The sequence below is a fragment of the Sander lucioperca genome, chromosome 2 (genome assembly GCF_008315115.2).
Source record: "Sander lucioperca isolate FBNREF2018 chromosome 2, SLUC_FBN_1.2, whole genome shotgun sequence".
NCBI classification, from domain to species: Eukaryota; Metazoa; Chordata; class Actinopteri; order Perciformes; family Percidae; genus Sander; species Sander lucioperca.
This window is the reverse complement of record NC_050174.1, coordinates 15,241,394-15,257,240: the sequence shown is the minus strand read 5'-3', so window position 1 is coordinate 15,257,240 and position 15,847 is coordinate 15,241,394. Positions and strand designations below refer to the sequence as shown.

Sequence of the window (15,847 nt, the reverse complement as noted above, 5' to 3'; positions counted from 1 at the left end):
TAGCACACAGTGGAAAGAGAGCCACTCTTTTCACTCATTCAGCAGCTCCCATATCTTAAATCACGCACGTTCTCATGAATGCTTACAGCTCCGTGTCATCATCTCACATGCATGTTGATTCTGCCTTTATCTGTCATTACAGCTCCATGCTACTACAAAAAAAAAACATTTAATTACACGCTCCACCGCTCTCTCCACCACTTAATTTCTCAACCACTCCCTGCTGTTTTTATATCTGCATAACAATGTTCATTAAACACACACTTATTATACAAAACTGTTCTACATGATCAAACATTAAACAAACCTAACCTCTGACCCAAGAACACGCCTAATGCAATTCCTTTGAGCTCTCCGAGGTGTAACAAAGTAAACACAATAAAGGAAAGTGGTTGGCTTCAGTCAGCGTGTTAAGCTCCTCTTATCGTCAAGTTTCTTTCCCTTCATCCCTTCCTCCTGCCGTCTTACCGCTTGGCCTCCTCCAGATGACACAGGTACTCGTAGGCGATGTTCTGTCGTCTCCTCTCATCCATCTCCTCCGCTGACAGCCTCTCATCATCCTGAATGGCTGGAAAAGGCACGCAAATTCAAAATGATGTCACGGTCATTGTTTCTCATGTCAACATACTAGTGTGTTGTGCTTTCTTATTGGCAGGAGTGTGCAAAATGAGTATCATGATATTAAAAGTATATTTTATGATATTGACATATGTCACACTATGGCAAATGAACTGTAAACTAAAATCACTTAAAAAGATGTACAAAGCATCACATGAGACTGAACCTTTTATGTGTGTAGTAGAAAAACTTAAACAACAAATTTAGATATTCTACGTCCATCGTATTCATCTAAACAAACATGCCAGACAGTTAGGTACAATACAACCAAATCACAAAGACTGAGAGGATCATTTTTGTTGACGAGATCTTATTTTGACAGTGGAGATTTTGAACGCCCTTTGGAACCTGTACTACATCCCATGCCCCAGTCAACTCTTGTCTGAGGCAGATGAAATGGCCTTGTCAAAGTGGCCTTAGTGGGGTGCCTGACTGACAAGTGACTTCTGCTGAGAGTTGGCCTTTACCTGCAGCTTAATGAGATCTCCTCCCCCCAACGCTTCTTACCCTGCTCTAATCCAATCAAATCTCTTTATTTCTGGCTGAGTGAAGGGACAATCTCCGACCCGGGGGCTCAGTTTTAAAACCGAGTTTTCTCCCACTGGACCAAGCACCATGTCCTGGGTTTGATTACAGCCAGCTGAGGTTTCACATTCTGTACTAGGGTGTAGGACATCAAGTAAGACTGAAAAATACACATACTGTTTTGTATGTACACATATGAGTCAGTCAGTCGATCTTCTCTATGTGGACTATATCAATATTACTACTACCTCTGTGATGCTGTGAAGTTAAACTCGTTAAACCAGTTGATTTATTAGCCTAAACAATCTAATCCCAATGCCCATGAGGAAGGCAAAAAATGAATTGCCATGGCCAATAAACTCCATAAATGAAGTCAATTCAGCTGTTAACAATATTCCAATTCATCAGCTGGAGATCTGTAATTCTAATTTACTGTGGATGTCTTGTGTAGCATTTTAACCCTGTAAATTGTATATCTTATTTATTGAGTTCGGAACTGCAATCTGGAGTCCAAGACATCAAGACACAAGGGAACATTAAAATACATTCAACTCAACCTCGCCTCTACGGGGCTAGCCTGAATCTTTTAAACCTCTCAGGTGCTCTCGGTTAAATTCTGCCTATTCATCAGCCACCTGCATAGACATCCGTTCACTAGGTCTCAATAGAGGCTTGACATAATACTCACGTGTGAGACGACACACACACACACACACACACACACACACACACACACACACACACACACACACACACACACACACACACACACACACACACACACACACACACACACAAAAAATGGGGTGTCCAGCCTATTGGGTGAAATTCCCTAACGCCTCATGAGCACAGTATCTGGTCATCCAACCATAGATCAGTGGCCCAGCTGTGACATGGATGCAAATGTGTCTATGAACACGCATCTCAGAGGTAGAACTGCCCCAGTGCAGCCATTACACACTACCTCTACTGACTCACTCACACACTTCCTGGAAGAGCCTGTACTGCACTCTTGCACTGAGCGTTATATTTAACCCTCAGGATGGCTTTGTTGCCTTTGTGTGTCACAGGATCACCGGACCTGAGTTATGGGCTGCATGATTAAGTCTCATGCTTTTGTTTGGCTGCAGGGTTATTCCATCTAACCTTTTTTTTTTTTTTTGCTTTTGGGTTTCATAGGCATATCCATAAACTAAGGTTAGTCTGACATTTATTGAAAATAATTCCAGGGAATGACTTTGCTTTGGTCCCATAACAGCGCTTGTAAGTTAAAACGCTTGCAGTTACTTATGTGGCTTGTTTCACACAATGACAAGGGCAACAAATTAAAGACAGCTGGTTGGTTTCTAAGACTACCCTATCTCACAGTCTTTGCTACAAACTTCTCAATATTTGTGCTCCATTTTTTTTTTAGAGACGTATACCTCTTTTGGATGCACAGTTGCAAAACACCCACCTATAAACACAGCATAAGATATGGTGGTTTCGCATGTACAATAAGACAGAGTTGGTCAATAAAATTCAGAGGCAAAAAGATTGCACTGATGACATCGTTGATTGGTGGTATCTTTTAAAGTTGCACTTTGCCCACAAGTCTGTGACAAGATACAGTTAACTGACTTGGTGAAGTATTTTGCAGACTTTTATATCAGCTGTGACATTCTTAACATACTGATGGAGTAAGTTATTTCTCAACAGCAGCAAAATCCCAGGTTAATGGTTAACCTATGAGAAAATGTTGTGTGTGTAGACAGACTGATATGCTAGCTACCGCCATTAAATAAATATATGTAGTTACTAGTCCACTGTGGTGGACTTGGGGGCATTTTGAGGGAAAAATACAATTCAAAAAGGCCCTGAGTCCAATTTTAGGGGAGTTTGCAACCCCCAAGCCTCAAAATACAACTTGGACCCTGAACCTACCACGATATAGCTTTAATTTAACAACCAGTATGTGAGTCCTTCACATAAAAACCTCTTTCATTGACAGTTTGTTCACTCTCGTTCTCCTCAGATTACATTTCGTTTCAATTTTGCCATATTGTCAGGGATTGACACACCTACTAGATATTCTGCTGTTCAGTGGAGCAGCCAGGTGCTGCTGAACCACCTGTTGCTCATCAAACATCCATGTGAAAGCACCTTACGTTAGCTTGTAACTTTTTAATCCTCTGCCCCTCATAACCAAGCAAACACAGGAGTTAACGCCTATGCTTACGAGAGAAAACCGTTAGCTAGAAAAAGTGTTACTTACTTCCATAGCGTGGCTTGTGTAGAGTTGCGGTTTCTTCATGATACATCTTGCGTCGTTTCCTCCACTTGTGAACTCGTCTGAACTGGAAATAACTTCAACCTACAAGCTAATGTTACAGCAACCAGCCGCGCCTCTCGGGATATATTGATATGAATAAAATAACCGGTGTAACGTTAGCTAAATGACAAAAATGCTGAAATGGGGAACAACAGTCTTCAAAACTTTCATTAATAGGACTACGCCAACTGTCACTTGCGGCAGACAATCCCCATGGTGTGCACTTCTTTGGCTTGACTCCTGAACAAAGTGCTGGTGTTATCTTGCCCCCGCTACACTCTGAAGTGAAATGATTGACGGGACAAGAGATGGAGATTTAGCACCTTGCACCACCTGCTGGTCAAAAGGTGGCTCATGCTGCATTCACTGCCACTGGAGAAATGGTACCGTCACACCACTACTGCACTAATATCTCGCACTGTAACTTTATTCTTCTGTTCTATCTGTTTTATTTAATGTAAGCTTATTTATATCCTCTGTTTTACTTTACTATCTATGCATATTATGTGCATGTGCCTTTTTATACTGCCCTGTGTTTCTTTTATATTTTGTCCCTTTGTGCTTTTTTATTTTACGTAAGGCACTTTGGACTACAAGGCTGTTGTTGAAATGTATACAAATATATATTTGTCTTGCCTAATAGACATCAATGTGTCTTTATTTGTCAGAGAATGTTTTTTAGTCAGTTAATCATTTCAATATCTAAATTCATCCACTAGATGGCAGCATTAGTTTGACATTATGAATGGAGTTAGTTACCACAGGGAACACAACCATACTGTATGCGTTTCTCTGCATATACTTACACTCAACTACCTAACATACTGAGGTGCTTCTAATATTTTGTCTACTTTATCTCCGGTATACTAAATATTAGAACCCTATAAATATAAATCAGTATTGTACAATACAATTTAGTAGCACCATAAACTACAGCCTCCAAAATTACCATAAAGTTGAATCAATACCTACTAATACCTCTCTATCGCCAACATTATAACCTTCATGAAGATATTTCACAGTTTTATATTACATGTTTTATTACACTGCAATAGTTTATGTTAGGCATACCTAATAAACTGACAGCTATGTTTATTTTATATGTTTAACTTATATGTCTAGTTCACATATGAAAGTACCCATGAACACATTCAAACACAATACTTGAGCAAAGGGAAAAGTTTGCAGTCTGTCGTATAATTTCTCCTCAAGATTATATGTTTGCTAGAGAATGATGCAAAATTAGGACTCGGTCTTGGTGCAAATGTCTATACAGCAGGTAAGTGCAGTAATGTAGACTAATACCGGTGTTTATTAATATAGTATATAATAGTATAATAAATATATATGAATATGGAGATTAATTTTATTCTGAGGTTTGAGATAAGGGTTGTGAAATAAAAGCACAGCATGATTTGCTAGAGAACATAGCTTTTATTGTATATATGTTCAAAAGCAGCACAGTCTGCAATCCCTGCATTTTACGTTTCTAACAATATTCACAGGGGCATCATTTGGCAAATATTTCTTTATATATTTTCCCACATATTTTCCCACTTATGGACCTGGCAGGCCCTTCACAATAATATACACATCTTTATTCTCCACATACATTTGATTACCTCCATAAAATGGATGAACAGAACTTACAAGAGTGATACATTCACATTTTTCTTCAACAAAAATCTAAATATTGCCATCATTTTCTGCCAAAAAGATTTACAGTAAGAACACAAAGTTGAGCACAAAAGAACAGAAGTTTTCTTACATACATGCAAGTTTGTGTATACACACACACACACACACACACACACACACACACACACACACACAGAGTAGCAGGTGAATAGGGGCTTAAAGTCAAGGACACACAGAGATGTACAACATAGATACAGTGGATGGATTTACCGCTTGGACAAAACAGGAGACACATGAGTCGATCAAGGAGCTTGTACACATATTACCCAGAAGTCCACCAATATCAGCTTTGATACCTACATTATTTACACTCATGCATCCATATGCAGGCCCACACACATACAGTACTCTCTCTTAGACACACACACACACACACACGCACACGCACACGCACACACACACACAAACAAAAATACAGTACATTTAAGCAATATCCCAAATACTTTAAACATAACAGGTAATATAATTTCTCCCCAATATAACACAACAGGTGGATCTTCCACTAATTAAGGTTTTAGCTCATTCAGAAATCTACAGATTAATCCTTCTGTTAGTCTTGCTACGGACTTAGCGTTGGATTGACACTGGGCAGAAGTCATTACTTTTAATATCAGTGCATTTATTTAGAATATGTGTGCTATACGTTTGTTTTAAAAATATTGAAATCATATTGACAAAAAACATCTGTTGCGCAATAGCAGTACACTTCATTATATTTCCAACTGAGTTTACAAAGTCTGAGAAAAGGTTGTGTCCATGGAAATGGATGTACAGTACCACTTTGGAAGCCTTTTTGTTGTTGTTGAGTAGCCTTGACAGAGCCAAATGCAGTGCAAAGGGTAAACTACTTCTACGCTGCAATAACAGATACCACAAATACAGAGAAAAGCAGGAGGACACAGGCTGTTAGCCACAGAAAATACAATCCACGGGCACAAATTAAATGTGAAAAATGTCAATATCAATTTAAATTTTTGGAGGTATTTTAACACTTTGTAAATAGAAACGTGATGTTATCATTATCTTTAGCAGTATGCATTGAGGTTCCAATGTTGAAAGACAAGATACATAATAACTAGTACAAGGTAAGTCATGTTTTCAAGTGTGAGATTATGGCAATAATTAGATTTTAGTGTTGCTAAATCACAACAAATGACAGTGCTTCAATGTATTATTATACAGTATGTTTGTATTTGTTTTACTTCAAATGTAACAAGTATGCAGACACAATTTCAGTTGAATTTGTCCCAGATGATTCAAAATACAAAGTGAAAAGAGAGCCAAAAAGTTTCCTTCATGGGAGAGGAGACATTTTCATTATGAATGGCACCAATTAGCCCTCATAAAGAGGTGGTTGTTATTTACATTATTACTTTGTAGTCATGCTTGGCAACTTACACCATTTAATCTTGTTATGAATTGTTGTTTACCTGTTGGTAACAATTTGGTTGGTAACAACAATTTTCTTTTCAGGAGCGGAGGAGGCTTATCTCACCATAATAGAAGTTTTATTTAAAAAAAAAAATAGGTATGTCTAACAAAAGGGATGAGGTTTAAACCAAAAATAAATTCACACTCTAATAAAATACTGTATTGGCCACATATTACACACACACACACACACACACACACACACACACAAAATGGCATGATTATTATATCTATTTACTTCCTGTTCAGTTTCTGTCTGTTACTTATAACCTTTGGACACCACATGACTATGGGCAGACTGCTCCAGTTAAGGAGAGGCACATTTAAAAAAAAAAGGCCATTCAGTATTTTTAAAAGGAAGCAACATGACATGTCATTATCAACGTCACTGCCACAAGCAAGATCCAACACCAAGCTAAATTGGAAGGAGAACTCATCAGAGAGCCTTTGTACAATAATACAACACATGGATGGGGACCCGGAGTAACAACATTTGGATAAAATTAATAATTCATCATTTCAACTTCCACAATAACACAAAGCATAAGCAGAAAACAAAACAAGCAGCCTCAGATTCAACATACCATACAATTATTGGTACAAGAAAAGTCAATAAGTTCAATATAGCCTTTTTGAATTTTGGTTGGGTAGGTAATGCAAAAGGCTTAGCGTCATAACTGAATTATCTATTTTGAAAAGGTTGCAAATGTCTGAGCAAATGTCATGTCGAGCAAAATACATTATTGTGTGTCCAGTATGGTGCAAGTATAGAAAAAAAGAGAAGGTATATTTGAGTATCAGTCTGTTCTAACACATATATTTGCACATAAAGTATATCTATGTGTGGGTTTTTACAAATTGGTATTTATGTTGACTTTGTACACACTGTCTACAACATGTCCTGTGTACGTGAGTCTTGTGGGCAAGACAGCTGTCACACAGCTGCGTCGTGTGTCCGCTCTGTCTGATCATCTATTCCCTACGTTGTCAAACAGAAGGTTGGCTGTGCTCATTACAGCTTGTTTTTCACTCTTCTCCCCATCTGGCTTGTCTAAATAAGACTGTATTAATATTAAAAGCCTTGAGCTCTAACCATGCAGTGACTCCACACAAGTCACTGAACAAAACTCCACCAAAGTCGCAGTACCAAAACCTGTGCAAACTCTCACCTCTGTCATGTGAAATCTCCAGATAATATATTCACAAAGAGCTTATTATTGACTAACAAGGAATCTAATGATTTTGAGTTGTATGATAAAAGTAAAACACTGTGATAAAAGGTGGGTTGCTATCCAGCTTTACGTAAGGTACACTAGCGGAATGTGATTAATAGTGTAGATTCAGTATGTTTGAACCAAGCCATTTGCACTCCTTGCTCAAAGCTCCCGGGTCTTTCTCTCGGATTCACCCAAGTTTTATCCAGGTTTTATCCCAGCTGATGAATGCCAAGCCAGTGTTACATGAGGACATTCTCCCTGGTGTCAGGCAACCGGAGTGCAACCAGGCCTCCCCCGACGAGCACAGACGAGGCCATGAGGATGGGGATGGCCTTTGTGATGCCAACAAGAGAACCAAAAATCAGGTTCCCCAAGACTGCAGCCAACTTACACAGAGCATTGCAGAATCCAAAGCCTGTTCCTCTGAGGGGAAAATAATCAGGGACAGGAGGAGGTAAAAGGTAGACAAAAGAGAGAAATGTGTTAAAGTTGACTGAATCACCCCTGTGTGTTATGTGTATGTCTGTTCACTTTACATAAATCCCTCCACAAGTCTAAACAACTATGTAAACCAGTATGTAATCATCCATTGTTTGTCTTCTCACCTCCTGACAGTAGGGAATGACTCAGTCGTTACCACATCAAGGGAGTTCCAGGCAGAGATGCTCAGGCCGTTGTAAAGGCACAACATGAAAATCATCATGGACTCACTGGTGCCGAACCACAAGAAGAAACAGCTGATGCCTGAAAGGACCATGGAGCCACCTGATGGACATACAACCATGCAGAGCAAGAGTTGGTGCACCTGAAACTCTTTTTTTTTAATGTTCCACTGAATTATAGGGCCTAATTAAAATTGCCTCTCATACTCAATGATGGATGCTACATCCATACCAAGAATCATTTCAACATCTTGCACTCGATGTGAAAAAAACAATAACATAAACATGAACCTCACTCTTACCCTCCGTTCTTACCTAACATGGACAGACGCCCAATTTTGTCCATGAGAAGGGCGGACACAATGTTGCCGGGCAGAACAGCAAGAGTCCCCAGGAAGTTGATGAAGTAAACCCAGTAGGCACTGTAGTCATCATCAAACGTCATCTGGCATCCTTTCTTGTTGTGTGTGAATGTGCTGTTGATCAACTCTGTGCCATCTATTAACTTGGATTCATCAATGTCTGCCAAAAGAATGCAAAAGAATTACATTTTGCAATAATAAAAAAGAGTCAATCACAACGCAGTATACAGTTGTCTTGTCTCTGTCTGAAAATTGTATTTGACACGTTTATACCTGATGAATCTGAGAATCAAAAATGACAAAACATCCCACTCTAGCTGTGTATTTATGTCAAAGAAATCGTTTAAGAATGTTGAATCCTTATATCTCACCTGTGTTGAAGAAGAAAGCATCAATGAAAGTGCAGTTACGGAAGAAGGAGCCCACCGATGTCACATCATCAAAGTAGCAGTTACGAAAGGTAGAGTCAATGAAGGTGACGGACCTCAGCTTCATATTGATGAATCTGAAGAAGTACACTTACATTCTACTTTAAATATTCTATCATAGTAATATATAATAATAACAATTATTATTATTATTTTATTAATAATAATAATAATAATAGTCCATCCATCCCCTAAGCCTGCTGGTAAGTTTACTTGTCCTACCGGTCATTGATGAAGAGGCCATTTTGGTGTATCTGGTTCTCCAAAGTGAAGTTGAAAGTGAAGTCTTCAATGCGTTCATTATTGTGCAGCTTCACTTTGGAGGCATAATCATCTGCCTGAAGGTGTTTGATGACATCAGGGAACCAGACTGACAGGCCATAATACCTGCAACCACATGGATACAGGGATATCAGGATATCAAGAATTGATAAATTTATCAGCTAACATATGTTGATTTTTATACTGAGATCTGATGAAAACATGGACAGATACACGCATACATGTGCGATCAGACAGTAGAAAACCAGGATACACTTGTGGTTTCTGTTATATTTTAAAGAGTGTTTTCAGGGTGTTTTTTAATCTCTGGCTGCTTTCACTCCTTCTATCTTTGCTCCCCCTGCCCTGAGACACCAATGGACCAGTAATTGATCCACAGACTGTGATTGATTTCGAGACCTCGCAACTTCTGCACAGCAGAGAAATCAAGATGACAGAAATGCAATGTGGTCCCAAGACTGACTGCCTAGTGCTATTATCTGACCGGAGAAATTAGACTTGTCTGATTTTTCTATGACTCAAATGACATCAGGAGGAAGCTCACCCGAATGACAGCGTGAACCACACTATGGCTAGTCTCATCATGTTTTCTCGCATAGGGTAGTTGAAGCACTTCATGAGATTCAGATAGATCTAAAGAGAGATAAGAGACTTAGTATACATCATGTGATCAAAAGACAAATGTACGGTTGAGGCAGTGGGCAGAAATTAGCCTAAAAAAAAAGATAGCTTTGTGCTGCAATTGAATAAAAAGACAAGTATTTACCCCATGTATTTCAGTCTTTATTCTGAAGAAAAACTTGGAAACTCGGTTTCCAGACTCTGACTCCATTTCCACCAGTTCATCCAGCTGTTTGGGGATTTTGATCCTGTTTACCTAAGAAAGTAATCAAGAAGGAAAATCATGATCACAGTATAATACAATACTCACATTCAACATTAATTGTTTGTGATTACGTAAGCAATATCATGGATGTTACTTGTATTATGGTTTTTCACGTATTTATATTTGATTATCTTTAATTTCACACAAGATTGAAAGCACACGATAACTGTAATGAAAGTCAATGTAAACAGTGTGTACTACAGTACATGATCAATTCAAGAAACGTGTTGACTAAGAGGCTTTCCCAAAGTGGAGCTCACGAAGCAAATAAGCCTGAACGACACAAAACAGCTTTCAGAACCTTCATAATTCAGATATGATCCTGCACTGTCAAAGCGTTAAAACCTGTCACAGCGGTGGCAGAATATAAGCCTCTTTGCTTCCTTAAGCATCAGGAAACCCAGCCAAGACAGTGCACAGCAGAAACAAACACTCACGGTGAAGACTTTCTCCGGTTGCCCACGCGCTCGCATGTTGGTGTCATGGATCTGTTTGAGGATCATCCAGGCTTCATCGTGCTTCCCCACCTGACAGGAGGGAAAGCGGAAAAAAAGAGAGAAAATAAATTCATAGGATCAGCACTGGTCTCGCTTACTCAGCGACAGCAACACATCCACATTCGATGGGCCAAAATGATGAAAGTCACGACAACTGTGACTCATTTTACTTCAAAGGGTAATTATCCTGCAGCAGCAAACCTACTGTCACGAATTTCCAGGCTTTTATTTGCACATATAAAGCCTCCTCCAGGAGTTTTAGATGACTCACACTGTTTGATCTGATTAAAAATATGTTGGGAAATGTCCAAGTACTCTCAATAACCTGATGTACTATTCTACAGATGTTGAATGTAAGAACAGATAAGCACGTTGGTGACAATGACACAGCATTCTTGAAGATACAACTGTTGCAGCAGATTCATGAGGGATCATAACTGTTTCAGTGTAAAGATTTATTAAGCAGTAATAATTTGGAAAATAGCATTACCTCAAGGTAGAACCTGGGACTTTCAGGCATGAAGGTAAGTGCCACCACAGCACACACACAGGGCAGGGCACAGACGACCACAAATACCCTCCAGCTGTGAAACTGGTATGCTGAACCCATACTGAAACTCCAACCTGTAAACAGTGGCATACAACACCAATGACAATCAGATGGATGACATGGCGGAATAGGAAGGGAATGCATTTAAATACTTGATGAAAACATGACACATGACAAGTGCTTACTTTTAATTTTCTTGCAAACACTGCTGCAATAGTGGGTAACATTATGTTGGATGCCAATAAATTGTATACTGTATAATATGTTACATATGTCTGATGTATTCTTATTGAATGTTGTCTTTTTGTCCATGCAGCTTATCCATGTTTGGCACATTGTCATGAGTTTGTGAAGCATTGATAAAGCTCACAAATCCAAGTGCTGCCAGACTTACTCACAAATGCTGGTAATTGCTATTTAACATACTATGGCACTACTTTCTATCTGGTTGTATTACTCATTATTCAGAGTTAATATTTTGACTTAAAGCCCTATTTCATTTACATTGCATGGTTCATCTTTTGTATGGCATTGACTTTATTTTGCTACTAAAGATATATGTTGTTGGTGCCTTACTATAATGTAAAATATTCAAGCGATCCTGAAAATAATTATTTTTCTGCAAACAAAATTACTGTTAATCTCTTTGGTCATAACTGCTTGGTTCTTGGACCAGACCACAATTGTGGTCTGATGAATATGTGTCTGATGAAATATACACTAATGCTCAGTGCACAATTTGAAGCCAGCAGGTGGCTATTTAGCCAATCTTCAGCTCACAGGGGCATAATAAAAGCAAATACAATTACTTGTATTAATGTAGTGTATATACTACCTTATCAGAGGGGGGACTGGGCCAATTGATCTGAGAGGCTGATTCTAAATGTTGTGTGTGAAACTCATACTCCGAACACAAAATAAAAGATGGCTTTTTAAATGAGAGCACTCAGCAGCCGGAGCAGAGTGATATGTAAGCTCCGAGATGAATGGCTCTGCAGAGGGAGCTGAGAGGACTGCACAGGAACAGGTTAATTGAATGTGTAGGAAAGGAATTGAGCGTTTTCTGCTAAGTTAAATCTCGTTGCACCTGATCTCAGCCCACAGGCGCTCTCCCAGACTCATCAATCATTGTAACATGCACACATACACACACACACAAATACACACACATGCAAATACTTATACACTCTAACAAAAGGGGGAGATGCAAACAAAAAAACTTGCATTGACAGAGAAAATGCAGATGACACTGACACGACTAACATAATGCCATAATGCCAAACTCACACCCACGCATACACACATGTAAATACACGAACATACATTCAAAATCCTTTTCCTTATGCAATAGGAAACCTAATAATGACATTACAGTATTGCTGTAATTTAAAGAGTTTATTGTTTGCAGTGTGCAAAACTTACATAAAGATACATGTTACATAAACATGTATGTGTAAGTATGTTGTTACATAAAGCTTGTGACGGTAATTCAAAGAATAACTTAAGTATACAGTATATATAAAGTAATGCCAGGACCAGCCAGGATGCAGTCACAAACAATGTCTCACTTCATTTTTTAGAATTTTTTTGGGAGGAAGCACAGAAAGGGTTTGCCGTGTCAGTCGTGACCTCCCACGTTCCTCGACAGATCGTGCGTCATGGAGATGCTGCTCCAAAAGGAATAGCACCATTATCCATCAACAGGCGTAGGAGGGGAGTCAGGGAGTGGGGAGGGGGTTAACACAAATGGCTATGCCAGAAAAAGGCTGCTTGAAATGAATCTCACAGCATATTCAAATCCAGCTTTGAAAGCAATTCAAATCTAAATCTAAAAACAACTATTTTCAAAGGGGGTGGGTGGTTTAAATCCATCCCAGAAGAGACCAGACCAACGTAAAAAAAAAAATAAAAAAAAATAAAACAAATAAAGAGAAATAGGTAAACTTAAGCAAAAACTGCAAAAGGAAATAAGCAATGATTGGCTTTCACTTTCATGGTGTCTTTTGTTGGGCAAGAGTAATGACTTTTGTAGACAACGTCCCGCCTGTGTGTATTTCCGCTTACTCAGAGTCCCTTTATTTATTTCCTTGGCTTTCTCCGTGTATGTGTGTGTGTGTGTGTGTGTGTGTGTGTGTGTGTGTGTGTGTGTGTGTGTGTGTGTGTGTGTGTGTGTGTGTGTTTGACTGGAGTGAATCAGAGTTAGACAGAGGAGTAAAGAGAGAAAGAGACAGACAGAGTAACATAGAGAAAAAGGGAAGGAGTTGTTCAGCAGTGATTGCCTTTTCTACAGAAATGTAGCGTGGCTTCCTGCCCCTTAGGGTTACTGTTTCACGCATGCCATTGGAAATCTCATTACAGGGATTATGTACATACAGTAATTGACTAAGTCTATGGATGACTGACTCAGCAGTGCTACACTACTCCCAGGCCTAGATAGATAGATAGATAGATAGATAGATAGATAGATAGATAGATAGATAGATAGATAGATAGATAGAGAGAGAGAGAGGGAAGAATTATGGAAGTCGACTGGAGGGTATTTAATCTTTAATCTGTGGATCTGAGCAGTGTCTAATGAGGTTACTCTCGTGGTGGGCTTTCTTGGCAGCAAGTGAACTCCTCAAACTCTCCCGTCAATGTAATGAGGATCTGTGCCGAGCAGACCTCCTTTAGGCCCCCAGCTGTGAGTCTGGCAGGGGGCTTTTGGGAGACATTAGGAGTCAGCGAGTGGAGAAGATGAATGAGAGCCCTAATGGTGTATTAAACGCTAGTGTTGAGGCACTTGTATCATAACCAATTTATGATACCTTTAGGCTTCGTTCAAAGAGATATAGATATCTCTGCATGAGGCATTTTGGCCCACACATCGTAGTGCTGTTGTGGTTGCAGACACTGCAGCACTTTAGGGAAAACATAAAAACCACTGGTGAGCACTGGAGTATGCAAAACACGTAGTTCCCTCTGAGAGAAAGAGAGGCAGAGTGGTAGTGAGTGTCAGACAGAATAAGAGCAGAGTAAGGCCACTACCATCCCTTCAATACGATATCAGCAGATCTGACAGCAGAGTTTCGTCGTGAAGACTCGTTTCGGTTTCAGAGGGTTTTGTGAGTCCTCCACCAGTGTGCTTCTGTACAGCCATGTGAGCGGATCTACAGCTGTGTGTGTGTGTGTGTGTGTGTGTGTGTGTGTGTGTGTGTGTGTGTGTGTGTGTGTGTGTGTGTGTGTGTGTGTGTTTGTGTGTGTGTGTGTGTGTGTGTGTGTGTGTGTGTGTGTGTGACATTACAATGTCAGATGTTATTGCCTTCAATTTCCCTTGAAGAAGACCTGTATATGGCTGCACCCCAGTACAACATCACCCATGCCACTTACAGCAACACACACACACACACACACACACACACACACACACACACACACACACACACACACACACACACACTGGCTCTCCCTCAATGACGTCACAGGTTGGCTAAAGCATGGTCTGGCCATAAATCACCTCTAGCTGTAGCTTTGTCCTATTAGAGCAAGGAGAAAAACCTAATTATGCTTGATCAAGAAGAACACTCTGCAGAGACAGAGAATGGAGAGAGAGGAGAGGTAATAAAAGGAAGGACAGAGTTAGACAGAGAGATGGGGAGAGTACAAAACAGGAGGAGGGGGGGAAGTAAAAGGTAGGGATAGCAGGTTAAAAAAGCAGGGAAGAAGTTAAAAGAATGTGAGTAGGAGAAGAGGAGAGGAAGAAAGCTCATTCCCTTCGTTCTGTTTCTTTTCATGATGAGTGCAGCTGATATCTAATGTGGTATTGTCATAAATCACAGCTTTCTCTCCCCCACAGCCCCACCCTCACACTTTCAGCATGCGTCTGCTCTATGGTATCCATGCGTACGTTAATCTCTTAACGTAAACCTCTGCCTTTCACAGCCTGCACCCACTCAGAGCTATTAGGTGATTGATTCCAATGGCAGGGAAAACTTGCACCTCAACCCACGGCCACGGGGAAGCCTTACAGTTTTGTAAGTTGTAGTCAAGAGCTTAAGTCACATTGCCAAGCTTCTCATCAGTGCTATACTTAATTCTGTCACGGCTTTTACTCAATATAACATTTTTACAATTTATAATTGGCCTTTTCTATTTATTAGGAAGCACAATCCCTAGCCTGGCAAAATAGGCGTACATTACAATATTTTCTAACCAATAAACTCACCATAGTGTGGTATGATGGCCCAGGCCATAGCAGATGCATAGATCTCTCCAATCATCCAGAACATACACAGCCAGCTGAGGTGTTCTCCTCTTTTCTCCCTGGACAACACCTCTGCAAAGAAGGAGAAAACGATGGGCACAGCACCTCCTATCCTACAAGAACCAGAGAGAATATAG

General features: G+C 39.7%; 2 protein-coding genes across 3 annotated transcripts in view; both read right to left on the bottom strand.

Annotated features, from left to right (window-relative positions):
• Window positions 1–3,748, bottom strand: part of iqgap2 (IQ motif containing GTPase activating protein 2) — a 38,593-nt gene extending 34,845 nt beyond the window's left edge. For both annotated transcript variants that reach the window (XM_031309171.2, XM_031309172.2), the window contains exons 1-2: window positions 3,398–3,748; window positions 469–568 (exon numbers count right to left, since the gene is read on the bottom strand). In XM_031309171.2, the coding sequence (XP_031165031.1) occupies window positions 469–568; window positions 3,398–3,443 (146 nt within the window). In that variant the 5' untranslated portion in view covers window positions 3,444–3,748. The remainder of the gene's footprint in view (window positions 1–468; window positions 569–3,397) is intronic.
• A 1,125-nt stretch (window positions 3,749–4,873) lies between these two features.
• Window positions 4,874–15,847, bottom strand: part of sv2ca (synaptic vesicle glycoprotein 2Ca) — a 30,108-nt gene continuing 19,134 nt past the window's right edge. The window contains exons 4-13 of the mRNA XM_031309103.2: window positions 15,672–15,823; window positions 11,408–11,541; window positions 10,858–10,947; window positions 10,301–10,411; window positions 10,079–10,167; window positions 9,475–9,639; window positions 9,196–9,329; window positions 8,778–8,984; window positions 8,406–8,565; window positions 4,874–8,223 (exon numbers count right to left, since the gene is read on the bottom strand). Of these exons, the coding sequence (XP_031164963.1) occupies window positions 8,040–8,223; window positions 8,406–8,565; window positions 8,778–8,984; window positions 9,196–9,329; window positions 9,475–9,639; window positions 10,079–10,167; window positions 10,301–10,411; window positions 10,858–10,947; window positions 11,408–11,541; window positions 15,672–15,823 (1,426 nt within the window). The 3' untranslated portion in view covers window positions 4,874–8,039. The remainder of the gene's footprint in view (window positions 8,224–8,405; window positions 8,566–8,777; window positions 8,985–9,195; window positions 9,330–9,474; window positions 9,640–10,078; window positions 10,168–10,300; window positions 10,412–10,857; window positions 10,948–11,407; window positions 11,542–15,671; window positions 15,824–15,847) is intronic.